General features: G+C 41.1%; 1 protein-coding gene across 1 annotated transcript; it reads left to right on the forward strand.

The window, feature by feature from the left end:
• Positions 1-5,071: 5,071 nt before the first annotated feature.
• Positions 5,072-25,606, forward strand: SARAF (store-operated calcium entry associated regulatory factor). The gene is made up of 6 exons (XM_003944057.4): positions 5,072-5,341; positions 12,709-12,887; positions 17,390-17,807; positions 20,994-21,135; positions 21,779-21,933; positions 24,802-25,606. Exons 1-6 carry the CDS (start codon positions 5,239-5,241, stop codon positions 24,825-24,827), a joined length of 1,023 nt encoding a protein of 340 aa, XP_003944106.1. The 5' UTR covers positions 5,072-5,238; the 3' UTR covers positions 24,828-25,606.
• Positions 25,607-26,977: the final 1,371 nt, after the last annotated feature.

Genomic DNA, 26,977 nt, shown 5'->3' on the forward strand with positions numbered 1-26,977 from the left:
ACGCATGCATGTGTTTGTGTATGTGTGTGTGTGTGTGCATGTGTTTTGTGTGTGTACATGTTTGTGTGTGTGTGGTGGGGTGTTAGGAGCTTTGGCAGCAAATGGAGCATGGAGCTTGGTCCCTTCGAGAGAAGAGAGAAGCCCAGTGGGGTTGGTCAAGTTTGGCGTGGGTCAGCGTGCTTATATAGTAGGGCCATACATAAGGAGTTTTGGTTTTCCTCTGAGCAATAAAAATCTTTTGAAGTTTTTAAAAGGAAGTCCTGTATAATAAAAAAAAGTTTCCATTTAAGGATGTAACAAAACCACAAGGCACACTTGAACATAAGCCATGGACATGCACACTGTTTACATGGAATCTGTGACCCGCCAGCTCCTTTCCCTAAACTACTGAAGCAGTCATATGTGTCCTCCCCAACTATCTTGAATAGATAGGTAGAATTCCTGGAGAAGTGAATAATTCCATCCCACATGTCACCACAGCACCTTTTCTTGTTTTGTTCTGTGGACCCACAATATCTGAGACAGGTCTCACTCAATTTAGAAAATTTACTTTGCAGGTTTAAAGGGGCACCGTTGACACGCCTTAGGAAGTCTTGATGATGTGTCCAAAGTGGTCGGGGCACAGCTTGTTGTTATATATTTTAGGAAAACATGAGACATCAATAACTATATGTAAGGTGTACATTGGGTCTGCAAAGGTAGGACAACTCAAAGTGAGGAGGGGGCATCCAGGTCATAGGTAGATAAAAGACAAATGGTTGCATTATTTTTAGTTTTTCTTTTTTCTTTTTACACGGAGTCTCACTCTGTCACCCAGGCTGCAGGCTGGAGTGCAGTGGCATGATCTCGACTCACTGCAACTTGTACGTCTTGGACTCAAGCAATTCTCCTGCCTTAGGTTTCCAAATAGCTGAGATTATACAGGCACCTACCACCATACCTGGCTAATTTTCTTCTTTTTTTTGAGAGAGTTTCACTCTTGTCACCCAGGCTGGAATGCGATGGTACAATCTCAGCTCACTGCAACCTCCGCCTCCTAGGTTCAGGTGATTCTCCTGACTCAGCCTCCCGAGTCGCTGGGATTATAGGCATGTGCCATCAAACCCAGCTAATTTTGTATTTTTTAGTAGAGACGGGGGTGTTTCTCCACACTGATCAGTCTAGCCTTGAACTCCTGACCTCAGGTGAGCTGCCTGCCTCGCCTCCCAAAGTGCTGGGATTACAGGCGTCCATGCCCAGTTTTTTTTTTTTTCTTTTTTTTTTAAGATGGAATCTTGCTCTCTCACCTAGGCTAGAGTACAGTGGCATCCTCCATCTCCCAGATTCAAGTGATTCTCCTGCCTCAGCCTCCCAAGTAGCTGGGATTACAGGCTCATGCCACCACATCTGGCTAATTTTTGTATTTCTAGTAGAGATGGGCTTCATCATCTTGGTCTGCTGGTCACTAACTCCTGAGCTCAAGTGATCCACCCTCTTCAGCCTTCCAAAGTGCTGAGATTACAGTCATAAGCCACTGTGTCCAGCCTCTTCTGAGTTTCTGATTAGCCTTTTGCTGAATACACACTTTACAGGTATAAACACTTAGGCTTTAGTCTGGTTTAGTGAAAAAACGGCAAAGGAAGCAATCTGATAAGCATTTGTCTCACAGTGCGCAAAGGATGACTTTGAGTTCTCTGTCTTTTGTCCACAAGGAATTTCCTTGTGGGCAAATTGTAAGGTAGGTATGTAGCTTTTTTTTTTTTTTTCCATTTACTTATATTATTATTTGTATCTTTGTAGCTATCTTATCCTACAAAAGTATTTTTTGAGACAGAGTTTTACTTTTGTTATCTTATCCTACATTAGATAGTTACAAAGATACATTTCCATTTCTTTTTTTTTTTTTTTTTTTTTTTTCTTTTTGAGACAGGGTTTTGTCCTGTTGCCCAGGCTGCAGTGCAGTGGTGTGATCAGTTATGGCAACCTCCTGTCATGGCAGCCTCCACCTCCAGGGCTCCTGCCTCAGCTTCTTTAGTAGCTGGATGGAAACGAGGATATGCACCACCATGCCCCGCTAATTTTTTAAATTTTGTAGAGGTGGGGTTTTGCCGCATTGTCTAGGCTGGTCTTCAATGCTGGGGCTCAAGAGATCCTCCAACTTCAGCCTCCCAAAGGGCTGAGATTACAGCTGTGAGCCACTACGCCCCGCCTGATTTTCTCTTTTGAGTATAAATGTGTTGGCATTACAGATGTCTTTGATGACATTCATGGGCAACTAGGGTTACTCATTGGGTTACAGGAATCTGTATTCTTTTCTTCTATGGTCACAGAATCCCAAGAGATTGTGCTGTTTATCTTTCCCATGAGATTCACAGTGTTTCCAGCACAGAAACACTCATCACTCTAAGGACTATTTTTGCTTTACTGGTCTAGGGACCAGTCACTTGAGACCTTAAAAACAGTGGTTTTAAGTGTTGTATTTCAAGGACCACCCACAGCAGTATACTTTGGGATGCTTTCCAAATTCTTGACTGCTACGCTTAACCTTCTGAATTTAGAACTCTTGTGTGTAAAGCCCGGAAGCTAAAAATTTAACAAGCACCTCAAACGATTCCTATGCAAACTAAAGCAAAGAATGTTAGTTTTCTTCACCAGTTTTCCAAGTGAACCTTAAATGCTAGTTAATGTCATATCCTTTAAATGTTCTCTATTGTTACATAATAGCTAATTAGTGTTAACTATCAGTTTTAATATTTACACAGATGGTTTCCCACTCTGCAGAATTAAATGGTGAAGATGAGAATGTGGACTAGAGGAAGAAAACTCTTATTTACTGAGCAGGAGCTATATGCCCGGTGCTTTAGCATTAACCTCATTTAATCCTTTTCATAATTTTGTAAACTGGGAATTACTAGCTCTTACAGGTTGAGTCAGAGAAAGCTCAGAGAAAAAAAATATATATACATATATATATTTTTTTTCTTTCTTTCTTTTTTTTTTTTTTTTGAGACGGAGTTTTGCTCTTGTTACCCAGGCTGGAGTGCAATGGTGTGATCTCGGCTCACCGCAACCTCTGCCCCCTGGGTTCAGGCAATTCTCCTGCCTCAGCCTCCGGAGTAGCTGGGATTACAGGCACGCGCCACCATGCCCAGCTAATTTTTTGCACCTTTAGTAGAGACGGGGTTTCACCATGTTGACCAGGATGGTCTCGATCTCTTGACCTCGTGATCCACCCACCTCAGCCTCCCAAAGTGCTGGGATTACAGGCTTGAGCCACCGCGCCTGGCCTTCTTTATTATATCTATTTCATTTCTTGGTCCCACTATTGCTTGGTCCTACTCTGAGGCCCCACTGCTCTGCCACCTCTTATTCCACTCTTCCCCTAACTTACTTTGCTTCAGTTATGGCGTTGTTTGCTTCTCTTATCCTCCAAATTTTGTTTTATTCACTGCTGTATTCCCAGTACTGATAACGGGTCCTGGTAGGTAATGTTAGTTACTAGTACATGTTCAATATAATAACCTGGTAAACATAAAGTGTTTTTCTGAGTTCTGTAAGCCATTCTATCAAATTTGGAGCTCAAGATGGAGGGTCATGGAAACACTAATTTATTGATTGAGAGGGAGTCTCTCTCCATGCCCCAGGCTGGGTGCAGTGGTGCAATTTTGGCTCACTGCCAACTTCCACCTCGCAGGTTCAAGCGATTCTCCTGCCTCAGGAGAATCGAGAACTGCTCAGAGAACTGTTTTCTCTGGCTGGTTCTTCATTCAGACAATAGTTTCTCCTCCCGACATTTTACACAGTCTTCCAGCCTCCATGAGTAAGGAACCACGTAATAGTTCTGAGCCCTGAAACCAGACAATATATTTCTCTGCTACCTTTCACCTGAATCTTGCCTCCCAAGTAGCTGGGATTACAGGTGTGTGCCACGACACCCAGCTAATTTCCTTATTTTTAGTAGAGATGGGGTTTTGCCATGCTGGCCAAGCTGGTCTTGAACTTCTGACCTTAGACGATCCAACTGCCTTGGCCTGCAGAAATGCTGGGATTACAGCCATGAGCCACAGAGCTTGGCCTGGAAACACTAATTTATAGAAAGTTGGTCAGAAGCACAGGTCACAACCTGAGACTTGTGATTGATGTCTGAAGTGGGGGCAGTCTTGCGGGTCTTAACTCTCAATCTATAGGATCTGACTGAATAACTCTTCCTCAAAACACAAAGCCAGGGCTTTTGCAACCAGTTTCCCGGATAGCATTGTATGATCTTTGTATTGTTGTTTTTTTCTCATTATTCAGAAATCATTTCCTCAGCAAGGCCCTCCCTGAAGTTGTGTCCCACGCATCTACTCTGTTTTTTCATCGATGTACTTACCGTTATCTATACTTTTTGTTGTTTAATTTGTATGTTGTTTATCCTATTCTACCTCAATGAGTATAGGGATTTTGTCTGTATCCTCCATGCCTAAAACAGTGCCTGGTGCGTATTATGTATTCAATATATATTCATTTAATGAATGAATGAATGAAATAAACCCAAGCCTCCTAGACCTCAAAGCTCAGGTAACTCTTTTCTCTGGCTTTATTCAGACAATATTATCTCCTCCTGACATTTTACAGTCTTCCGGCCTCCATGCGCAAGGAACCTCGTAAAAGTTCTGAGGCCTGAAACCAATCTATTTCCGTTACCTTTTGCCTGAATCTTGCCTGTATTTAGCAACCAGTAACAGAACACTGCCCATGAGCCCGGCGCTATGCCAAGTGCTGAACACATAGAGATGAATAAAGCACAGTTATTGAGCCTTTAGTAAAACATAGTTTGACTACATTTCTTAGATTTCGCGACGCAACGTTTTCAGCCTCTCAAACCACAGCGCCTACGCACAGAAGCTTCCGGAATCTCAGACCAGACACAACAACGCTACGCGCCGCCCTCGGCCCAGCCCACACCTCCGCGCCCCGCCTCAAACCCGCCCCCAGCCGCGCCGCGTCTGGCCCTCGGCCCCGCCCACACTGCCTCGCCCCGCCCCGAACCTGCCTGCGCTCCAGGGGCGGGGCCGACAGCGGCCACTCACGGCGCCCCACGGGCCGCAGCGGCAGTGACGTAGGATTGGCGCACCGACCGGTTGCGGCTGCGGCTCTGCAGTCGCACTGTCCCTTCGCTGCCAGCTCTGGCTGTGTCGCGGCGTAGCGTCGCGCGCTACCGCACCCGGCTTCGGCCCGCAGGCGCCTGGCAGCGCAGCGTCATCTTCTCTGAGCGCCATGGCGGCAACCTGCGGGCCGGGAACGGCCGGGCACTGCTTGCTCCTCGGCTTGCATTTGTTTCTGCTGACCGCAGGCCCTGCTCTGGGCTGGAACGACCCTGGTGAGTGCTGTCGGGGCCCTCAGGCGCCTCGCTCGCCCTTTCCTGCCGCCGTCAGTGGGTGCGGGCGCCCCTGCGTTTCCTTGCGCCGTCTCCCCGGAGCCTGGGTTCCTGGATTTCCCATGTCTGACTTTGCTGTTCTTGCCCTCCCTTGTTCCGCTGCTCTTCTCGGGCTTCCTGGGAGGCGAGTAGGGATGGCTGGAGTGGGCGGGGCGGGACGGCTGGGGATCTTTAATGTTTCCTTTGTCCCTGCCCTGGACTCCTGAGATTTGCCCACCGTCTTCTTTCTCATCTCTGAGTCTGATTGGAGAGCTGGATACTCATCTGCGCATCTGCTTTGTTGTGGCTGTGTGATGTCACAGTGAACGGCTGTTGTCATGGCCGCCTGTTGCTATGGCCGGTCGTGGCCTGCCACTCGCAGTCTCTGAGTCACCTTTAGGGGAAAGGGCTGCAGACCTCACAGGTCTGTTAGCAGAAGCGCAGATTGCACTTTTTTTTTTTTTTTTCCCCAAGGCGAAGTCTCGCACTGTGCCCGGGCTGGAGTGCGGTGGCGTGATCTAGGCTCACTGCAACCTCCGCCTCTCGGGTTCAAGCGATTTTCCTGCCTCAGCCTCACGAGTAGCTGGGATTACAGGTGCCCGCCACCAAGCCCAGCTAATTTTTTGTATCTTTAGTAGAGACGGGGTTTCACTCTGTTGGCCAGGTTGGTCTCGAACTCCTGACCTCGTGATCCGCCCGCCTCAGCCTCCCAAAGTGTTGGGATTACAGGCGTGAGCCACCGTGTTTTTATGAGAACCTCTGCCTCTTATTCTGACGATTGCAGCGAAGTACGTCACGCGGTACCAGCTCTCCCCATTGGCTTTTACCATACACAAGAATTAAAAAAAAAATTCTCTCTCTCTCTCTTTTTTTTTTTTTTTTTTTTTGGTTGATGGTACATGATAAGTGGGTTCTAGGGAAGAGGTTTTTATGTGTTTGTGTGGTATTAAAATTGTCTGAAGAATTTTAGTGGGATCAATGATATTCCGTGCAATTAATACCTATATGTCTATATACTTAGATACAGATTTTGACTTTTTCCTTTTAATAAATGACGCATGCTGTTAAATTGGAATTTTGTTAAAAAATTAAAACGACATTTTTGGATTTCGGTGTAAAGATGGCATGGAAAGCATACTGCTTTTGTGATTTGGTGATTGGAAATGCCTACACTGTGAATTTAAGCAACAGGTTTATTTCTGTAATAGCCTATTTTATCCTTACATGCTGAAATGAGAGAGAAGGTGCCATACGCAAGCACATCACGGTGAGTAGCCATTTGATATGGATGTTTTATTACCAAAAAATAAAAAGCCAGGTTGTATTTACATGTCTTAGGTTTTTCTTTTGTATTTCTAGAAGTTGTATGTAAGTGGGAGACTTGATCAGAATTACGGTTGAAAACCTAGAATGAAACAATTTGTTGAACTTTGAATCAGTTCTTAAATAAATTTAAAAAGAAAGTTTACAGTTGATTCAGAGAAACTATAAAATGAAGAACCAAATTTAAATTAAAGATGAACCACTTCTTGGTTTGTCTATGCTATAAAACTATTGTTCTGGAACACAAAGCACCAAAATGTCTTGCAGAGTAAACTCAATTGTTTTATGTAAATTCTACTTCACTTCAAGTTTACTTTGAGAAACTGTTTTATGAAGGTACTTTATTGAGATACCCTTTATTAAGTCCTTTACTAAATAAAGCATTAATCAACAACCTAATTTATCTTTTGTTTGACTTGGATGCCCTTACTTTAGCTAACACTGAGCAGTAATTAGTCCGGAAAAAAAATTAGGACCATTCTAAAGAGATAACCAAAGAATTTTCAAAATTCTTTATTGAATGTAATCTTATATTAAGTCACTCTTCAGAGTGTTGGGAACAAAACAGTGTCTTGCCCCCAAGGACTTTACCTCTGTTAGGGAGAAATAGACAATAAACAGATGAACATGTAAATAACATGTTATATTGTGAAAAGTGGTATGCACTGTGAATGATAAAACAGGATAAGGAGGACATGGTGCATAGGCAAAAGTGGAGACTTAAAAAATATACATTGATCGGGAAAGAAGTCACTGTTAGGGTGTCATTTGACTAGGAACCCAAAGGAGGGAGGAGGAGTAAATGACCTGAAATTGCTTATATCTTTAAAGACTCATTTGGACTGCTCTGTGGAAAACAAACCGAAGAGGGTAGGAGGGAAGCGGGGAAACCAGTGAATGAATATATATTAATATCGGTTTTAATATTGTACAGTAAGTTTTGAGAGTGGTGAACGCTTGGACCAGGGGAGGAGCAGTGGAGTTGGTTAGAGTAGCTGGATTCTCTTGTCACCTGTTTTGAAGGTGGAGCTAACATGATATTCTGATGAATTAGATGTAGGAGTGAGAGGAAAGATGAGAAATCCAAGGTTTTTGGCTTGAGCAACTAGAAGCATGGAGTTACCATTTCCTGAGATGTGGAAGACTGTGAGATGATCAGGTTTGGGGGGAGTTTGGTTTTGTTTATCTCGTTTGAGACCTGCCGTGGATTTTGATTTATGAGTCTGGAGTTCAGGGAGCTCCTGTGTCCCTTGACTGATGTAACTACTGGGATGTGGTTTTAGCATTTTTTTTTCAGACCTTAAGGATCTCCAGGGAGGAAAGATGCTATAGGGCTTTGGTCATGCTATTCCATCTTAAAACTTTCAGTAATGTTTATCGTACCTGATCACCTGTTAGGCTTCAGGTACCCTGTCAGATAATATTAATAAATTATATCTAAGCTTCACAACAAATTTCAAGGTTGATAATGTTTTCATTTTGTAGATGAGGAAACTTGTACACAGGTAAATTAAGTGCCTTGACCAAAGTGATAGCCAGTTAATGACACCAACTTAGTTCAGTGTTCTTTGCATTATTGCAACTCTGTTATAATAGATTCAGTTTATTTCTGTTATTTAGTTGATAAATACAGTCTGATTTTTAGACCATTGAACATTTTCATGGTTTTATTTTTATGTATGAGGAGGCAGTAGTTTGTGTTTAATATAGCATAGTTTATTTTAATGTAGTTCTTGGAAATTTTTGATCTTTCGCCTATGTGGAATTAAGTTTTTATATAGCTTTAGGTGGATTTTCTTGTGGCTGCATAGTCAGTTATGCTAGTGCTATTTATTAAAGAAGACATCTTTTATCTATTAAATTAAAAAGACTGCTTTATCTTACTGAATTCCCACATGTGTCTCGATTTATTTCTGAGCTTTCTTTTGTTTCACAATTTATTTGTCTCTGTTCCAATTCCCTACTATTTTGATTATAATTTTTTTTTTTTTTTTTTTGAGCTGGGGTTTCACTCTTGTTGCCCAGGCTGGAGTGCGGTGGCACTATCTCGGCTCACTGCAACCTCCACCTCCCATATTCAAGTGATTCTTCTGCCTCATTCTCCTGAGTAGCTGGGATTACAGGCATGTGCCACCATGCTGGGGTAATTTTTGTATTTTTAGTAGTGATGAAGTTTCACTATGTTGTCCAGGCTGGTCCCGAACTCCTGGTCTCAGGTGATCTGCCCGCCTCGGCCTCCCAAAGTGCTGGGATTGCAGGCATGATCCCCTGTGCCTGGCCTGTTTTTGCTCTACTTTCTAGAAGATTTTCTTCCAACAGTTCTGTTGTATGTATATATGTATGTATGTGTTTTGAGACAGGGTCTTACTCTGTCACCCAGGCTGGAGTACATGGCTCACTGCAGCCTTGACCTCCCCAGATTCAGGTGATCCTCCCACCTTGACCTCCTGAGTAGCTGGAACTGCAGATGTGTGCCACCACATGTGGCTAATTTTTTAGTTTTTTTGTAAAGACAGGGTTTTGCTGTATTGCTTAGGCTGGTCTTAAACTCTCAGGCCCAAGCAGTCTGCCTGCCTTGGCCTCCCAAAGTGCTGGGATTACAGGTGTGAGCCACTATAGCTGACAGTTCTGTTGTTTTTAATATTGACTGTCCTGTTTTTAATTTCCAAAAGCTCTTGTTTTTTTCTCTGAGTATTCCTTTTAAAAATGATTATTGCATTAATGCAGTGTTTTTCTCTTATTTCTCTGAGGATATTACAGTGTTTTAAAAAAGTTATCTTCTCCCTGCATAGTCTCTTTTTTCCTCCTGTTTGTTCTTGTTCTGTTCTGTCCTGGTTGCTATACTTCACATTAGGGGCTGTTTTATCTGTTGTATGTTACTGTAACACAATACCAGACTGGGATATTTATTAAAAAACTAAATTCATTTCTCACAGTTCTGGAGGCTGAGAATTTTATTAAGGTGCTGTCATCTGGTGAGGGCCTTCTTGCTGTGTTACTCCATGAGGAAGGCAGAAAGGGGAGAGAGAGAGAGAGAGAAGGGAAAGGGACCTAATTCATCCTTTTATCAAGAATCCACTCCTGTAATAACTAACCCAGTCCTGAAGTAACAGCAATAATCTACTCATGAGGGCGGAACCCTCTTAAAAGGTTCTATCTTTCAATACTGTTGCATTGAGGATTGAGTTTCCAACACATGAACTTTGGGGGGACATACTCAAACCATAGCAGGGACTTTCCTCATATTTTTTAGTAATCCTTGGCTCCCTGCTCATGGTTCACTGTGGGGAACCAAAAAGCTATCAGTGTGCTATTGCACTTTTGATTTTGAACTTCATGTCGGGTGACCTAGGTTTCTTTCTTTCTTTTTTTTTTTTGAGATGGAGTTTCACTCTTGTTACCCAGGCTGGAGTGCAATGGCGCGATCTCGGCTCACTGCAACCTCTGCCTCCTGGGTTCAGGCAATTCTCCTGCCTCAGCCTCCTGGGTAGCTGGGATTACAGGCATGCGCCACTATGCCCAGCTAGTTTTTTTGTATTTTTAGTAGAGATGGGGTTTCACCATGTTGCCCAGGATGGTCTCGATGTCTTGACCTCGTGATCCACCCACCTCGGCCTCCCAAAGTGCTGGGATTATAGGCTTGAGCCACCGCGCCCGGCAAAGTATGCTACAGTTGCTTTCTTTTTGGAGGAAGTTTATGATGTCAGTGTATTTAGGTATTTCTTCATGGTTAAATTACTAAGGAAATAGTCATCCAGTCTCCCACTCAGAGGACAAGGGGATGGCTGTTAGCATTTTGTGCACCATGTGGGGAAGGAGATCTGGCTTTCAGCAGTCGGTGCACGCAGTCATTTGGGCTCACTGTTCGGTTGTTTTTGTATCCATGTTCTCTACTGTGCCAGATGGTCCCCAGTGCAAATCCCTTCAGTTTTATCCTCTCCGGAGAATACATCTCCAGACAGTTTCCTTGGTGGGGAAAAGGGAGTTAGAGTAGCATGAATCTGGGGATATGGCCTCTTCTCAAGTGGCTTTCATTCTGTAGTGTTGATTCCAGGCATCTCCCATTCCAGAGTTGCCATTTCTGGGTTTTGTTGTTGTTGTTGTTGTTGTTGTTGTTGGGGGGATTCTGTTATGTATATCAGGTTGATTCTTTGATGTCAACCCCTTTGCTGCTCTGGCATTTGACTTTCACTTAGGTCTGGTTATCTTGACCTAAGTGAAGTCCATTTGCTTTCTCTCTACAAAATTCTGTCGTTGTCCCCTTTGGTTTTACCTGACCACAGTCATTCACATCATCAAAATAATGTATTTATTGTAATTTTAGTAGAATTTCAGGAGGCTGCAAATTCTGCTAATTTGACAGGTTGAATATAGGGAATTGGGTGCTCAAAAAAATGGTAGAAAACGATGCCTATTAAATCTGCCACATTGAAACTTATATTGCTCATGTCAAGCCTCTTGACAGCCATCAAGCTGATTAGAGTACACTATCAGTTTGAGAACCCACGGTCTCCATGCTTGTGCTTATTAGCTGAAGGGAGGTCTAGGATCTGCGTTCCACATTTTACTTGAGTCCCTCTGATTGGCAGAACTGAAATTGCTTTTGGCAACTATAGCTACAAGAGGTTTTGGGATTCCTTTTGCTTCACAGGTAGGCACACCTGTTTGAGGGTGAAGTAGATGTTGACTGAGCCAATCTACAGCATCTTCCATCCATAATCTACAACATAGGAAGACTTTGTCCTTATTTTCCAATAATGCATAGAAATTCTTTTTTTTTCTTTTTTCTTTCTTTTTTTTTTTTGAGACAGTTTAACTCTTGTGCTCACACTGGAGTGCAATGGCACCATCTTGGCTCGCTGCAATCTCTGCCTTCTAGGTTCAAGCAATTCTCCTGCCTCAGCCTCCTAAGTAGCTGGGATCTACAGGCATGTGCTACCATGCCTGGCTAATTTTGTATTTTTAGTAGAGATGGAGTTTCGCTGTGTTCGCCAGGCTGGTCTTGAACTCTTGACTTCTGGTGATCCACCCACCTCAGCCTTCCAAAGTGCTGGGATTACAGGTATGAGCCATCGTGCCCAGTTTAGAGATTAGTTTTTGCACATGAATGCCAGACATTATTATTTTGACGACTCCTTTTGAAATCTCTTTGTCAGTATGTTTAAAACTTTTTAGTTTGTGAAATAGTTTAGTTTTACTTTTTAAAATTGTGAAATATTTAAAGTATTTAAACATACAGAAGTGTACAATAAACATACATGTAGTCATCACCCAGTTTTATTAAATCTTCACATTTTACCATATTTGCTATAAATTCTCCATTCCCAGTAATAAAACATTAGGAATAGAGCTTAGAGATACGGATCTGAATTTGGTGTTTAATCCTTCCCATACATGTTTTCATGTTGTTATTATATATGTATATAGATGTTAACTCTTTGTAGTACTGTTTTGCCTTTTTTTAAAGGTTTATGTGAAGTTGTCACGTGAAACATCCTGCAACTTGTATTTTGTTTAAAATATTTTTGCCATCTAGATTGGTACAGGAATTCTAGTTCACTAATTTTAACTACTGTGGAATATTCCACTGCAATAGGTTAGAATTTATTAATCTCTTCACCTGTTGATGGACATTTAAATCATTAAATGTACTTCAGGAACATGCTTATATTTTTTGCTATTTTAATTAACCACTATTATTACTATATAGTACAGTGTTTCAAGTTAATGAACTTTGTGTTCTTTTGATTTAGCAAAAATGATGTACCACTTGTGCTGTAGAAGCATCTGGCCTGAAATGCAGAGAGATCTTAAAAGTGTGACCTTCTGAATTTTCTGCAGAAGGCTTGAATGCTGTTGGGATAGCTTTGAGAGAGGTATTCATCCTCTCTTTCTTAGGCATCCTCAGAAGGGGAGAAAGACATTTCCTATGACGAGAGTTTTGTTAGGATGAGCTTTTCTCTGACACGATATTTACTTTGTGTTCCTCTGTTTCCTTGCTGTTTCAGACAGAATGTTGCTGCGGGATGTAAAAGCTCTTACCCTTCACTATGACCGCTATACCACCTCCCGCAGGCTGGATCCCATTCCACAGTTGAAATGTGTTGGAGGCACAGCTGGTTGTGATTCTTATACCCCAAAAGTCATACAGTGTCAGAACAAAGGCTGGGATGGGTATGATGTACAGGTAATATCCACTACAGTGATGGAAGTCTAAATGGAATTTTTATTCAGTAAATTGTTTATTGGGACATTACTCGGTATTTCGGGGGAGCACATACGGAAACTGGAGATCAGCCTAAAATATATAATTAAATCAGTCACTCTTCCTGTGGAAGAAAGGACCTCTAAGAGAAATGAACCTATTTTAAAGCCTGAAAATACTCATTGTAGTTTTTGTACTGTGACCTCCTTCTAAGACTTTTGTAAATTTCCGCAACTTTTTAGATACTTGAGGGTGAGGCATAGGGGATCTCTTATGGTTGTTAATTCCCTGTGATTCCTCAAAGAATACCAACCTACCCTTAAGACAAAGTTAAGATAATTAGGAATTATAGATCATAAATAGTAGGGGTTCATATATCTCTATTGTGCTTCTAACAGTTGATTTTAAAATGTCGTAGAACTGAGGGTGGTTACTTCTGAATGGAAGCATCTCAGCAGGTTTTATTTATTGCCTTTGGGACGCTGGTGTTTTGTACATGGAGCAGAGCATCTCCTTGAAGTTCTAAAACTGAATATGCTTTAGATACAGAATAGATTTTATTAAATGAATTCAGTTTAAATCACTAGTTACATATTTCTACTTTGTATTCTGACTGCTTTCAAAAGGGATTTAAGATGATTGCTCACAAGGCAAGAAACTTACGTTGACAATTTCCCCTCTCCATCAGAATGGTATTCTTGTTGGATGCAACCTTTATGCATGGTCTTTGCAATTCAGAGAGGAAGTTGATTTGTACTGGGTGATACTTCACAATATTTTCCCCCAGTACAGCTAAGTTGAATCATAAGATCCTCTGGGTTATTGCAGAAGTCTCACTCCCACTTTACTTGCTACTTTTACCGTCTTGATGGAAAAAAAGGCAGTAATGGTGATGTCATTCATTAAACATATTAATGGCAATATACAAAAATGAGTAAGGTAGAATGAAGAAACTGTTACTAGTAGAAGAGGTTAGACAAGCATTCAGCTTACATGTAGATTTCAAGACAACATTATAAAGTCGCATCTGGTTGGAGCCATTGAGACTTAAAGGAGGAGGTATTTATGCTGTGTTAGGAAGGAATAACAAAATTTTTATTTTTTTTATTTTTTATTTTTGCAAGCCTACCTGAATGAAGGAATAATAAAATTTTTAGCGAGAAAGGGAATAGCATGAGCAAAGAAGTGTTGAGGATATCATACATTGGCTGATGTTTAGTAGCAGAAGAGAGGCTGGTTAGTAGAAGGAGAGAGACTCCTATTCCAAGAGTTGAGATTTAAATAAAGTACTTAGAAGCTACCTAGTAGTATGCACGGTTAAGGAAATGGTAGTTAACACTGAAATACCAATATAGGTTTAGCTTGTTTTATTTACCTGTCAACAAACTTATAAATCTTCCTTTAAATAAAATTATTTTAAAAATACTGTAGTAACAGCAACAGCAACAAAAGAAAAACTGTATCTTACCCAAATGAAAAACTTTTAGCCATCAAAAGACATCATCAAGAAAGTGAAAAGACAACTTACAGAATGGGAGGAAGCTTAGCAAATCATAACTGATGAGGGACTTATAGCTAGAATACAAAAGAAGTGTTACAACTCAATAAGAAAACAACCGGTCCGGGCACGGTGACTCAAGCCTGTAATCCCAGCACTTTGGGAGGCCGAGGCAGGTGGATCACGAGGTCGAGAGATCGAGACCATCCTGGTCAACATGGTGAAACCTCGTCTCTACTAAAATACAAAAAATTAGCTGGGCATGGTGGCGCGTGCCTGTAATCCCAGCTACTCAGGAGGCTGAGGCAGGAGAATTGCCTGAACACAGGAGGCGGAGGTTGTGGTGAGCCGAGATCGCACCATTGCACTCCAGCCTGGGTAACGAGAGAAACTCCGTCTCAAAAAAAAAAAAGAAAACCACCAACTTAAAAATGGCAGAGCATCTGAACAAAGAAGATAAAAAATGAATAAGCATATGAAAAATGTTCCTCATTAGAGAAATACAAATGAAAACCACAATAAGCTACCACTTCACACTCAGTAGGATGACAATAATAAAAAAGATAACGAGGCTGGTGAGGATGTAGAGAAAGTGGAACCCTTATACACTGCTGCTGGGAGTGTGAAATGGTCCCAGCTGCTTTGAAAAACTGGGAATTCCTCAAAAGTTTAAACATAGACTTATCATGTATGCCTCAGTCATTCCACTCTGAGGGATATACCCAAGAGAACTGAAAACACATGTCCACACAAAAACTTTTATACAAATATTTATAGCAGCATTATTCATAATGGCCAAAAGGTAGAAACAATTCAGATGTCCATTACTAATGAATGATAAATAAAATATGGTATATCCATGCAAAGAAATATTATTTAGCCATGAAAAAGAGTAAAATACCATTACATGCTACAACGTGAATGAATCTGGAAAATACTAAGCTAAGTGATAGAAGTCAGTCACAAAAGACCACATATTGTATTATTACAGTCCTGTGAACTATCCAGTTATGGAAATCCACATAGACAGAAAGTTGGCAGGGGATGGGTGCTGTGGCCCACGCCTGTAATCCCAGCACTTTGGGAAGCCAAGATGGGCAGATCATGAGGTCAGGAGTTCAAGACCAACCTCTATATGGTGAAACCCTGTCTCTACTAAAAATACAAAAAATTAGCTGGGCGTGGTGGCACGCCCCTGTAGTCTCAGCTACTCAGGAGGTTGAGGCAGGAGAATCGCTTGAACCCAGGGGGCAGAGGTTGCAGTGAGCCGAGGTTGTGCCACTGCACTCCAGCCTGGGTAACAGAGTGAGACTCTGTCTTACCAAAAAAATAAATAAACAAAATAAAGAATCCTCGAATCCTCCAGAGTAGTAAAGATTAACCAACTCTTAAAAAAAAGTTGGCTGGGAGGAGTCTTGGGGGAGAATGGAGAGTGATTGCTAATGGGTACAAGATTTCTTCAGGGTGATGAAGATATTCTAAAATTGATTGTGATGATGGTAGCACAACTGTAAATATACTGAAACCATAGAAGTGGGTGAACTGTATGAATTACATTTCAATACAGTTGTTATAAATAAAGTAAAATAGTGTTATCTGAACTTTGAAAGAGGAAAATAATTTGTACAAAAATTTGCAGAAGGGCAACAGAACCAATTAAATCTACTTTAGCTGATATCTTCTTTTAAGACTGAGTCTCGCTCTGTCACCCAGGCTGGAGTGCAGTGGCACAATCTCAGCTCACTGCAGCCTCCACCTCTTGGGTTCAAGTGATTCTCCTGCCTCAGCCTCTCTCTTTGAAGTAGCGGGGATTGGCGTATGCCACCACACCCAGCTAATATTTTTTATTTTTAGTAGAGACGGGGTTTCACCATTTGTCCGGGCTAGTCTTCAACTCCTGACCTCAGATGATCCACTGGCTGTGGCCTCCCAAAGTGCTGGGATTACAAGTGTGAGCCACCATACCCAGCGTTTAGCTTGTATCTTAAGAGTTAAAGAAGCATATTGCTTTTTCAGTGCAAAATATAGAATGTAGACCAAACTTGGGCATATATTTTTTTAAGGTGGACATTTTTGGGGCTAGCCTGGATTCTTTTTGCATTTTTCTAACTATCTCTAAAAATACTAGGGAATTACATATAGTTGGACCCTGGAAAGTTAGTCCTTGGTTTTATGTAAAATTTGTGTAGAAAGGTTTTTTTCTCAGAAGATTGTATAATACCTTTCTTGCTTTGTGTAGCTACCAGACGTTTATATATGATACTGTTTTGAGCCTTAACATCTTTTAAGAAATCTGTATTTTTAAAGAAAGCATCTTCGGCCGGGCGCGGTGGCTCAAGCGTGTAATCCCAGGACTTTGGGAGGCCAAGGCGGGTGGATCACAAGGTCAAGAGATCGAGACCATCCTGGTCAACATAGTAAAACCCCGTCTCTACTAAAAATACAAAAAATTAGCTGGGCATGGTAGCGCGTGCCTGTAATCCCAGCTACTCAGGAGGCTGAGGCAGGAGAATTGCCTGAACCCAGGAGGCAGAGGTTGCCGTGAGCCGAGATCACGTCATTGCACTCCTCCCTGAGTAACAAGAGCGAAACTCCGTCTCAAAAAAAAAAAAAAAAAGAAAAAAAGCAAGCATCTTCAACAACAGTGGCAAAAAATTGACATTTTGACAGTTTGCTTAAATTTTATAAATTATAGAATACTTAATATGTTCAGATGGATATATAACATGTAAAGAATAAAGAATAGTAATAAAATGAACACTCGTGTACACACTATCCAGGATAAGAAGTAGAACACAGATAGCACCATTCTCTTTGAAGCCCCTCATTTTCCGTTCCCTCAAACACGAATACTTACTGTCCTGAATTTTGTGGATCATTCCATTGCTTCATTTTGCAATTTTATGACAGATATGTATAGCCCAAGTAACATTTTAAATGAAAAAAATGTTTGTTTCTAATAGTCTGTTTCTATTTTTTTTCATAGTGGGAATGTAAGACTGACTTAGATATTGCGTACAAATTTGGAAAAACTGTGGTGAGCTGTGAAGGCTATGAGTCCTCTGAAGACCAGTATGTACTAAGAGGTTCCTGTGGCTTGGAGTATAATTTAGATTATACGGAACTTGGCCTGAAGAAACTGAAGGAGTCTGGAAAGCAGCATGGCTTTGCCTCTTTCTCTGATTATTATCATAAGTGGTACTCGGCAGATTCCTGTAACATGAGTGGATTGATTACCATTGTGGTGCTCCTCGGGATCGCCTTTGTAGTCTATAAGCTGTTCCTGAGTGATGGGCAGTATTCTCCTCCACCATATTCTGATTATCCAACATTTTCCCCCCGTTACCAGAGATTCACCAACCCGTCAGGACCTCCTCCCCCAGGCTTTAAGTCTGAGTTCACAGGTATGTTTTCTTTGCAGTGGCTATAAGAAAGGTGGGTGTGAGGTTAGCGTATCCTGTGCTCGGTTCTGAAACAGAAAATGGTTGCATTGGGAAACCAAAGGAGATTTGTCTTCTCGTTTTGTTTTTTACTTTGAACTTCTTTTCCCTCTTCTGTTCTGCTTTTCTTCCAAGGTATATTGTGATTGCAATGTTAAGAATGCCTGATTGGCTGGGCGCAGTGGCTCACGCCTGTAATCCCAGCACTTTCGGAGGCGGAGGTGGGCAGATCACTTGAGATCAGGAGTTTGAGACCAGTCTGACCAAGATAGTGAAATCTGGTCTCTAGTAAAAATACAAAAATTAGGTGGGTGTCGTGGTAGTCACCTGTAATTCCAGCTGCTCTGGAGGCTGAGGCTTGAGAATCACTTGTACCCAAGAGGTGGAGGTTGTAGTGAGCTGAGATTGCACCCAAGACCCTGTCTCAAAAAAAAGAATGCTTTTGGTAATAAACATTTGCCCTGACCCCTGTCTCACACTGTACATAAAAATTAATTATTATCTCAATGTAAAAGGTAAAACAATTAAGTTTCTAGAATAAAACATAGAAGAATATTTGTTATGACCTTAGGATAGGTAAAGATTTCTTAAACAGAACATAAAAAGTACCAGCCATAAGGGACTCCATGTTTGGATCCCCTTCCACGAACACTCCTGTGCTCGTGGATGCTGTTTTTCTCTATCCTGGATTTCCCCTCTGAAGTCCCCTTCCATGAACACTCCTTTCATGGAAACCTGTCTTCCTCTCCCAAACTCCGTCTCTCTCTCTCTTCCCTTCCACTCAGTGTGGAAGCTGCTTTCCTCTCCTGGATTCCATCTTTCTGGATTCTCTCACTCAGTGTGAGAGTTAGCTGTTTCTTTCTCTATGCTTCTCCTGTTTCTCTCTCTAAGTAAATCACTTTATGCAAGCAAAAAAAAAAAAAAAAGTACCAGCTGTAAAAGAAAACATGGGTAAATTAGACTTTATTTAAATTAAGAACATCTAATCATCAAAAGGCACTATTAGGAGAGTGAAAAGGCAAGCCTCCCACTGGGAAAAATTTGCAAAACGTATTTCCTGCATATATATATATATATATATATATATATATATATATATATATAGAATATAAAATGAACTCCCAGGTAGACAAGCCCTCCAAAGAGGACCTGAGTGGCCATTTTATAATAAGAGAGTACATCTACATCAGCAATCCCCAACCTTTTTGGCACCAGGGACTGGTTTTGTGGAAGACAAATTTTTCCACGGGCTGCAGGGGTTGGGGAGGCAGGGAGAGAAAGTTTTGGGATTATTTAAACATACTACATTTATTGTGTACTTTATTTCGGTTATTACATTGTAATATATAATTAATTAACAGCTCACTGTAATGTACAATCAGTGGGAGCCCTGAGCTTGTTTTCCTGCAACTGTACAGTCCCATCTAGGGGCGATGGGAGGCAGTGACAGATCATCGGGCCTTAGATTCTCATAAGGAGAGTGCAACCTAGATCCCTCCCATGTGCAATTCACAGTAGGTTTTGGTTCCTATGAGAATCTAATGCTGTTGCTGATCTGACAGGACATGGAGCTCAGGTAGTAATGCAAGTGATGGGGAGTAGCTTTAAATACAGATGAAGCTTCAGTCGCTTGCCTGCTGCTTACATCTTGCTGTGTGGCCGAGTTCCTAACATGCCATGGACCAGTACTGGGGTCCCCAACCCATGATTTATATGGTCAATAAAAATAAGAAAAAGTGCTCAGCATCATTAGTCTTCAGAGAAATGCAGATTAAAACCACAGGGAGATTATTTTTAGCCACCAGATGACCAATAATGGCTAATATTAAAAAGAGAGAGTACCAGGTATGGGCAAGGATATAGAGTGACTGGAACTTTCATACTTCGCTGGTAGGAGTTAAAATGGTAAAACACTTTGGAAAACTGTTAGTATCTGCTAACCCAAACATATGCCTACCCTGTGACCAGCAATTCTGTTCCTACATAAATACCTAGCAGAAGTGAATGCATGGTGCACCAAGAAACATGCACAGGAATGTTCATAGCAGTTTGATTTACAACAGCTAAAAATTGAAGTAGAAGATCTGTAAATATTAGAATGGGACTGTGTGAGTTTTTCACACAGTGGAAGACACATGAGTTAAGAAAAAAACTGAGGCTGGGCGTGGTGACTCATGCCTGTAATCCCAGCACTTTGGGAGGCTGAGGAGGGCAGATCACGAGGTCAGGAGATCGAGACCATCCTAGCCAACATGGTGAAACCCCATCTCAGTAGAGATTTTTATTAAAAAATGCAAAAATTAGCTGGGTGTGGTGGCGCGTGCCTGTAATCTCAGTTCTTCAGGAGGCTGAGGCAGGAGAATTGCCTGAACCCAGGAGGTGCAGGTTGCGGTGAGCTGAGATCGCGCCATTGCACTCCAGCCTGGGTAACAAGAGTGAAACTCTGTCTCAAAAAGAAAAAAAAAAAAGTATGTTAAGAGAAGTCAAAGTAGTGCTGATCTCTGACACAGATGTGAATCTATTAGGAGTTGTCATGAGGCAGCCTTCTGGGGTGCAAGAAATGGTTTATTGGTGTGGGTGGTGGTTACATGGATAAGTACATATGTACAAATTTATCGTGCCATACATGTAAGATTAGCACACTTTCCTATGTATATGATATACATCAAATAAAACTTCCTCTGAGTAGAAGATACTCTAGGTCCCTTTTCAATCTGACTTCCCAGCTGACACAAATAAATATCTGGTTGCCTCCCCTTGGATTCCTTGGTTAGAAACTGAGGCACAGCTTTCATCTGAAGCTCTTTGAGACTCCACTTTAAGAGTTCACAATGCAGAGAGAAAGTAATTCTGAAAAGTGGGGTCATTTTCTAGTAGCTGATCTTGAGCAGGGAAGATGTAATTTAATAGCAGGACCCTCCCCAGTCCCAAAATAATCCCTCTCCTCCCCTGTCTGTGGGAAATGCTCTCCTTCATTATAAACCAGTATTTTATAAATACCTTTTTGAATACAACTTATAATAACTTGTTGCCTGAGTATTATTAAATGGTTCAGTACAGGTGAAATAATTGAAATGTTATGTTATCTTTGCTTTTGTAGACTCTATCATGTTTAAGTGAAGATACATAATAACTCATTTTTATTTTAAGGACCACAGAATACTGGCCGTGGTGCAACTTCTGGTTTTGGCAGTGCTTTTGCAGGACAACAAGGATATGAAAATTCAGGACCAGGGTTCTGGACTGGCTTGGGAACTGGTGGATTACTAGGATATTTGTTTGGCAGCAATAGGTAAGCTTTTTGCATTGATCTTACTTGCTCTTCAATTCAACTTTTTAAAGAGGCTTCTTTGTTTTGCTTACAATTTCACTGCGTTTAGTTTTGCTAAAGAAAATAAATTGGTGACATTAACCTATTAAATAAGATTCTCTGGGAAGGGGGAAGATACACTGTATGTGATTTGATCAGTATTGTATATGTTATTTTCTTTCATTGTGTTTCTTCCTATGTCATTTTCATAGATATTATGAAATGAGAAAAAGACTAGTTTACCTGAGAAAACGAGAAGGCAGGAAAGAATATAACATTTGGGGAACAGTTAGTCTTGTTTGGTAGAAGAATGATAAAAATAAGGCTGGAAAGAACCTGGGGCCAGATTTTGGAATATGAAGTATTAATGGTAGTTTGAGTTTAGATTTTATTTCAGTGCAAATTCAGAAAGAAAGAGCATTGACTCCCTTGTCACTTTTCCTCTATAGCAATGACCATAATAACAGCAGAAATATAAAACAGTTTTAAATTTCATGTTAACTCTGCTATACCAGACATTCAGGAAAAAATACTTGACATTTTTTTCTGACAGTTTAGGAACAGGAAGGTACTTACAAATTATAGCTACAAGAAAAATGCCTAACCTACTTTTATGCATTTAAAGAGCGGCAACACCCTTCGCAGACTCATGGTACTACCCATCCTATCCTCCCTCCTACTCTGGCACATGGAATAGTCGGGCTTACTCACCCCTTCGTGGAGACTCGGGCAGCTATTCGGCATGTTCAAACTCAGACATGAAAACCAGAACTGCGTCAGGTAAGAGTGCAAATATTCAAGTTCCTTTTACATAGCAGTAGAGAAATAGTTTGGGAACTTTAGAAGATGATTATATAGCAACCATTATTTTTATTTGGTGTACTCACCAAAAATTTTAATAGCACAATTAACTGACATACCACTTCTAAACATTCTTTAAAAATCAAACAGGGATTTGATTTAGGCTTAGTTCTACCACTATCCAAGGTTTTAACTTGAACCTTTTTGGATGGTAGCTTCCACATATATTTAATTCTGTGATCTCTAGGGATCCTTTAAGTTCTAAACTAGAATTTTTTTTTTTTTTTTTTTTTGAGACAGAGTTTTGCTCTTGTTACCCAGGCTGGAGTGCAATGGCACGATCTCGGCTCACCGCAACCTCCGCCTCCTGGGTTCAGGTAATTCTCCTGCCTCAGCCTCCTGAGAAGCTGGGATTACAGGCACGTGCCACCATGCCCAGCTACTGTTTTGTATTTTTAGTAGACACGGGGTTTCACCATGTTGACCAGGATGGTCTCGATCTCTTGACCTCGTGATCCGCCTGCCTCAGCCTCCCAAAGTGCTGGGATTACAGGCTTGAGCCACCGCGCCCGGCTTAGAATTTTTTAAGTAGAAGCTTAAACTTAAAATTTAGTAACATTCAAAAAAGGTATTGAGGTATACATTAAATTTCAAAAATATGGTTATAATGTTTACTGGAATTGTTTGCCAGGTTTTGGGACATGGGGTACAGGGGAGGTTTAGATCACTCCCTGGTGCGCTCCAGGCTCTTGGTCTCTCACTCACCCAAGAATGGGAAAGGGAGACCATGCCGGGCATAGTGCGCTTGCAAGTAAATATCGGACCCCAAAGAGTTTTTGCAGAAAGTGATTTATTTAGGCAAAGAAAAAGAAAAAGGAGAGAGAAGATGAGAGAGAGAAAGCTTCCACGAAGATTGTGGAAGGGGACCCAAATATGGAATCCTTCTGGATGTGGGGGACAGGGACTTTTAACCAGGGAGGAATTCCCTCCCTCTCCAAGCCCTTTGACCTATGAAAGGAGTTCCTTCAAACTTCACTGGAGTGATTGATCTTTGATTCTTCCAACTCGTGTGAAAATTTAAACAAAAAGACCCTTAGTCCCCGAATGGAGGGGGTGAGCATGGTGCTGGGAAGATTCTTGCCCTTGAAACCATGCTCCCTTGTGGACCCGGGAAGAGAATACATTCCCTCAGAATGGCTCAGAGGATATTTTGTAAAAAACAGGGATATAAAAAACAAAGTAATAGCTGGATTAAATATCAAGCCTAACTGGCAGAGAATGGGAGCTGCTGGGTAAAGGGGCCATGAGAGATTGCTGTAGAGTAGATTTGTCTTTCAGGAGAAGTAAGTTATAGAACAATGACGAATTCTTGAAATTACTAGAAAAATATATTTAAATACGTTTTAAAAATGTGAGTAGAATTCTCATAATGCTGATTTGGATATAAATTGATACATTCAATTAACAAAACTGGTACTACCTACTAAAATTGAACCTATGCATACCTAGGACACAGCAGTTTGCTCTCAGATATGTAGCCACAGAAATACTTAGACCTGTATGCTGGCAGATACACAAGAAGGTTCATAGCATCCCTCTTCATAATTGCCTGCAACTGGAAACAGCCCACATATCCATCAGCAGTAAAATAGATGAATAAATCGAGTTATGTTTGCCATATGCAGTGGGTTACTGCGCAACTAAGAAAATAAGCAGTTGTGTGCAGAAAATACCAAATATGAAGAAGCCAGACACAAAATAATATATACACTATGATGATAGCCATTATATTTTATAAAATACACATTCAAAAACAAGCAAAACTATGGTGTTAAGAGTATGAGACATTGGGTACTTTTGGGGATAAAAAAAGGAGTTAGGAGAATATGTAAAAATATGGCTAAGGCTGGGTGTGGTGGCTCATGCCTGTAATTCCAGCACTTTGGGAAGCTGAGGCAGGTGGATCACCTGAGGTCAGAAGTTTGAGACCAGCCTGACCAACATGGTGAAACCCTGTCTCTACCAAAAGTACAAAAATTAGCTGGATGTGGTGGCACATGCTTGTAATCCCAGCTACTTGGGAGGCTGAGGCAGGAGAATCACTTGAACCTGGGAGGCGGAGGTTGCAGTGAGCCGAGATCATGGCATTGCAGTCCACCTGGGCAACGAGCAAAATTCTGTCATATATGTATTAGACTAGGTAAGACGTTATGACAGAAGAAAACTCATTCTCAATGGAAAGAAGACTTCCAAAAAATCACGACTATCAATTAGAAATGTATGGGAATTACATAGAAGAAAATCATAAAAACCAAATAATCTAAACCTGAAGAAAACTGAGAGACTTTCCAGATAGGAAGACCTGTCATCCTGTAGGGCTCGCGCGCGCGCACGCTTGTGTGTGTGTGTGTACGCACGCACGCACGGTGTCTTTGTAATGCTTAACCATCTCAAGTCCATAGCCCTCCCCACACTGTGTCTCTTACCACTGGAGTTGTGAGAGGTAGCAGGGCATGGCTTAAGCACCATTGGCCTCTGTCTTTTTGGCTTAGACTTTGAGTATTGCCTGTACCATGGTGGCGCCACTATAGAATCCGTCTTCTTTTTGGAGTCCTGTCATTCCCAGCAAGCATATGTGAGTGTAGTAGGCTTGCTGATTGGGAAGGCTGCTGTGGGAGGCGATGCACTGTCCTGCTCACCCCTGTTCCACCTAGTGGCTCACTCTTTCATTCCCTCCTGTCTCTCTCATTAATTTGCTAACAATAAACATGTATGACTTTTGTAATTTTATAGGCAATTCTAATGCATTTAAAAAAACTAATGTACATTTTACTCTTCTCATTCTAGGATATGGTGGTACCAGGAGACGATAAAGTAGAAAGTTGGAGTCAAACATTGGATGCTGAAATTTCGGATTTTTCATCACTTTCTCTTTAGAAAAAGTGCTACCTGTTAACAATTGGGAAAAGGGAATATTCAAAAGTTCTGTAGTGTTTTGTCCTGTGTAGCTTTTTGTATTCTATTATTTGAGGCTGAAAAAAGTTCCTATGTGACAAAATACTTAATGTGTTGTATGTCAGTGTAACATGCAGATGTATATTGCAGTTTTTGAAAGTGATCATTACTGTGGAATGCTAAAAATACATTAATTTCTAAAACCTATGATGCCCTAAGAAGCATTAAGAATGAAGGTATTGTACTAATAGAAACTAAGTACAGAAAATTTCAGTCTTAGGTGGTTGTAGCTGATGAGTTATTACCTCATAGAGACTATAATATTCTATTTGGTATTATATTATTTGGTGTTTGCTGTTCTTCAAACATTTAAATCAAGCTTTGGACTAATTATACTAATTTGTGAGTTCTGGTCACTTTTGAGCTCTGAAGCTTTGAATCATTCAGTGGTGGTGATGGCCTTCTGGTAAGTGAATGTTACCGTCTGTAGGAAAAGGTAGAAAATAAGCATCTAGACTGTGTGCTGGCAAAAATGCTTGAAACTTCTATATTTCTTCAGTTTATAAGAGGTAAGGGTCAATTTTTCAACAAAAGTCTTTTAATAACAAAAGCATGCATTTCTCTGTGGAATCTCAAATATTGTAATAGTCTGTTTCAATCTTAAAAACAATAAATAAAAACAAGGGGTTTAGTCTCATTCTCTCTACTAGCCTTGGCACAAATAAATGTTACTTTTGTTTTTTAAACTCTTTTTTGCAGGGGGAACAGTTCATGCAGAAGTTCTGTATCCCTAAATAATAATTTTACATGGTAGTCATACCATAGTCTTTCAGTAAATGTTTTCAAAAAGTAATTTCGAAATGTTGTGAAAACCTCTGCCAAAAAATTGTTTTTTTTTAAAAATTAAATCTCCAAGCCTCCCAACCCATCAGGGATTTACTTAAGCTTTGTAACCTGAAAGCCCAGTTTTTATATCTTATGTGTTTAATGAGTTTTGCCATTAAAAACCACAGTTACTTTTGCACCAACCAATAGGAACCAATTTAAAACAGACAAACCCTTATTAAGAGTCAAGATTGCACCATTGCACTCCAGCCTGGGTAACAAGAGCAAAACTCCGTCTCAAAAAAAAAAAAAAAAAAAAAAAAACCTCTCACTGAACAATCCCACCACGTGTAGACCATGGATGTAAAGTCTGCGTTTATTGCCCAGGGGTCAACTTTGTAAGCAATGTGTTCACCTTCCCATGGTCCTCATGTTTAAAATAGCCCTGTTTTGAAGAATGTGGTTGGTGCCTACTGGGAGTTTGGTGTTGGATGAATGGATCCTGGTCTGTTTTTAGAAGGTATTGAAAGCACTGTCAGGGCAGTGAAGAAAACAAAGCCCCAGCTTGTCCAGATGTGCGCGGCCACCAGAACTCCAGAAGGCACAAGAAAGGCATGTCCAGCAATGTACGAAGATAATCAAAATCTTTCACTAGGCAGCTTTTACTGAGAAGAGCATAATTTTAATATTATGGCCTGGGTTTCCCTGGAGATCATGAGAGCAAGTGAAGAGCTGGTCACACAAACACATACTGTGTGATCCCATTTAGATGAAGTGCCCAGAGATGGCAGATTATGTAGACACAGAAGGGTGACTAGCAGTTTGCTCTTGATGGGAGTGAGAGGGCTACAGGAAGATGAGGGAGAGTTTGGAACCTCCTGGAGACTGGCTAAATGGCTGTGATCACAATGCCGATAGAGATATGGACAGTGAAGCCCAGGCTGCTGAGGTCTCAAGCAGATGGAGATGAGGGAGTTAACCAGGAACTGGAGCAAAGCTCACTCTTGTCATGCCCTCACAAAGAGCTTGACTGCATTGTGCCCATTCCTGAGGGATCCTTGGAAGGTTGAACTTAAGAGTGATGACCTGGGGTAGCTAGTGGAAGAAATCTAAGCAGCCAAGTGTTCAAGATGTGATGTGGCTGCTTCTAATAACCTACAATCAGATGTGGTAACAAATGAGTTAAAGTTGGAATTTATATTTAAAAGGAAAGAGAAGATAAAAATTTGGGGAATTTGCAGCC

The sequence above is a fragment of the Saimiri boliviensis genome, chromosome 13 (genome assembly GCF_048565385.1).
Source record: "Saimiri boliviensis isolate mSaiBol1 chromosome 13, mSaiBol1.pri, whole genome shotgun sequence".
Classification (NCBI taxonomy): domain Eukaryota; kingdom Metazoa; phylum Chordata; class Mammalia; order Primates; family Cebidae; genus Saimiri; species Saimiri boliviensis.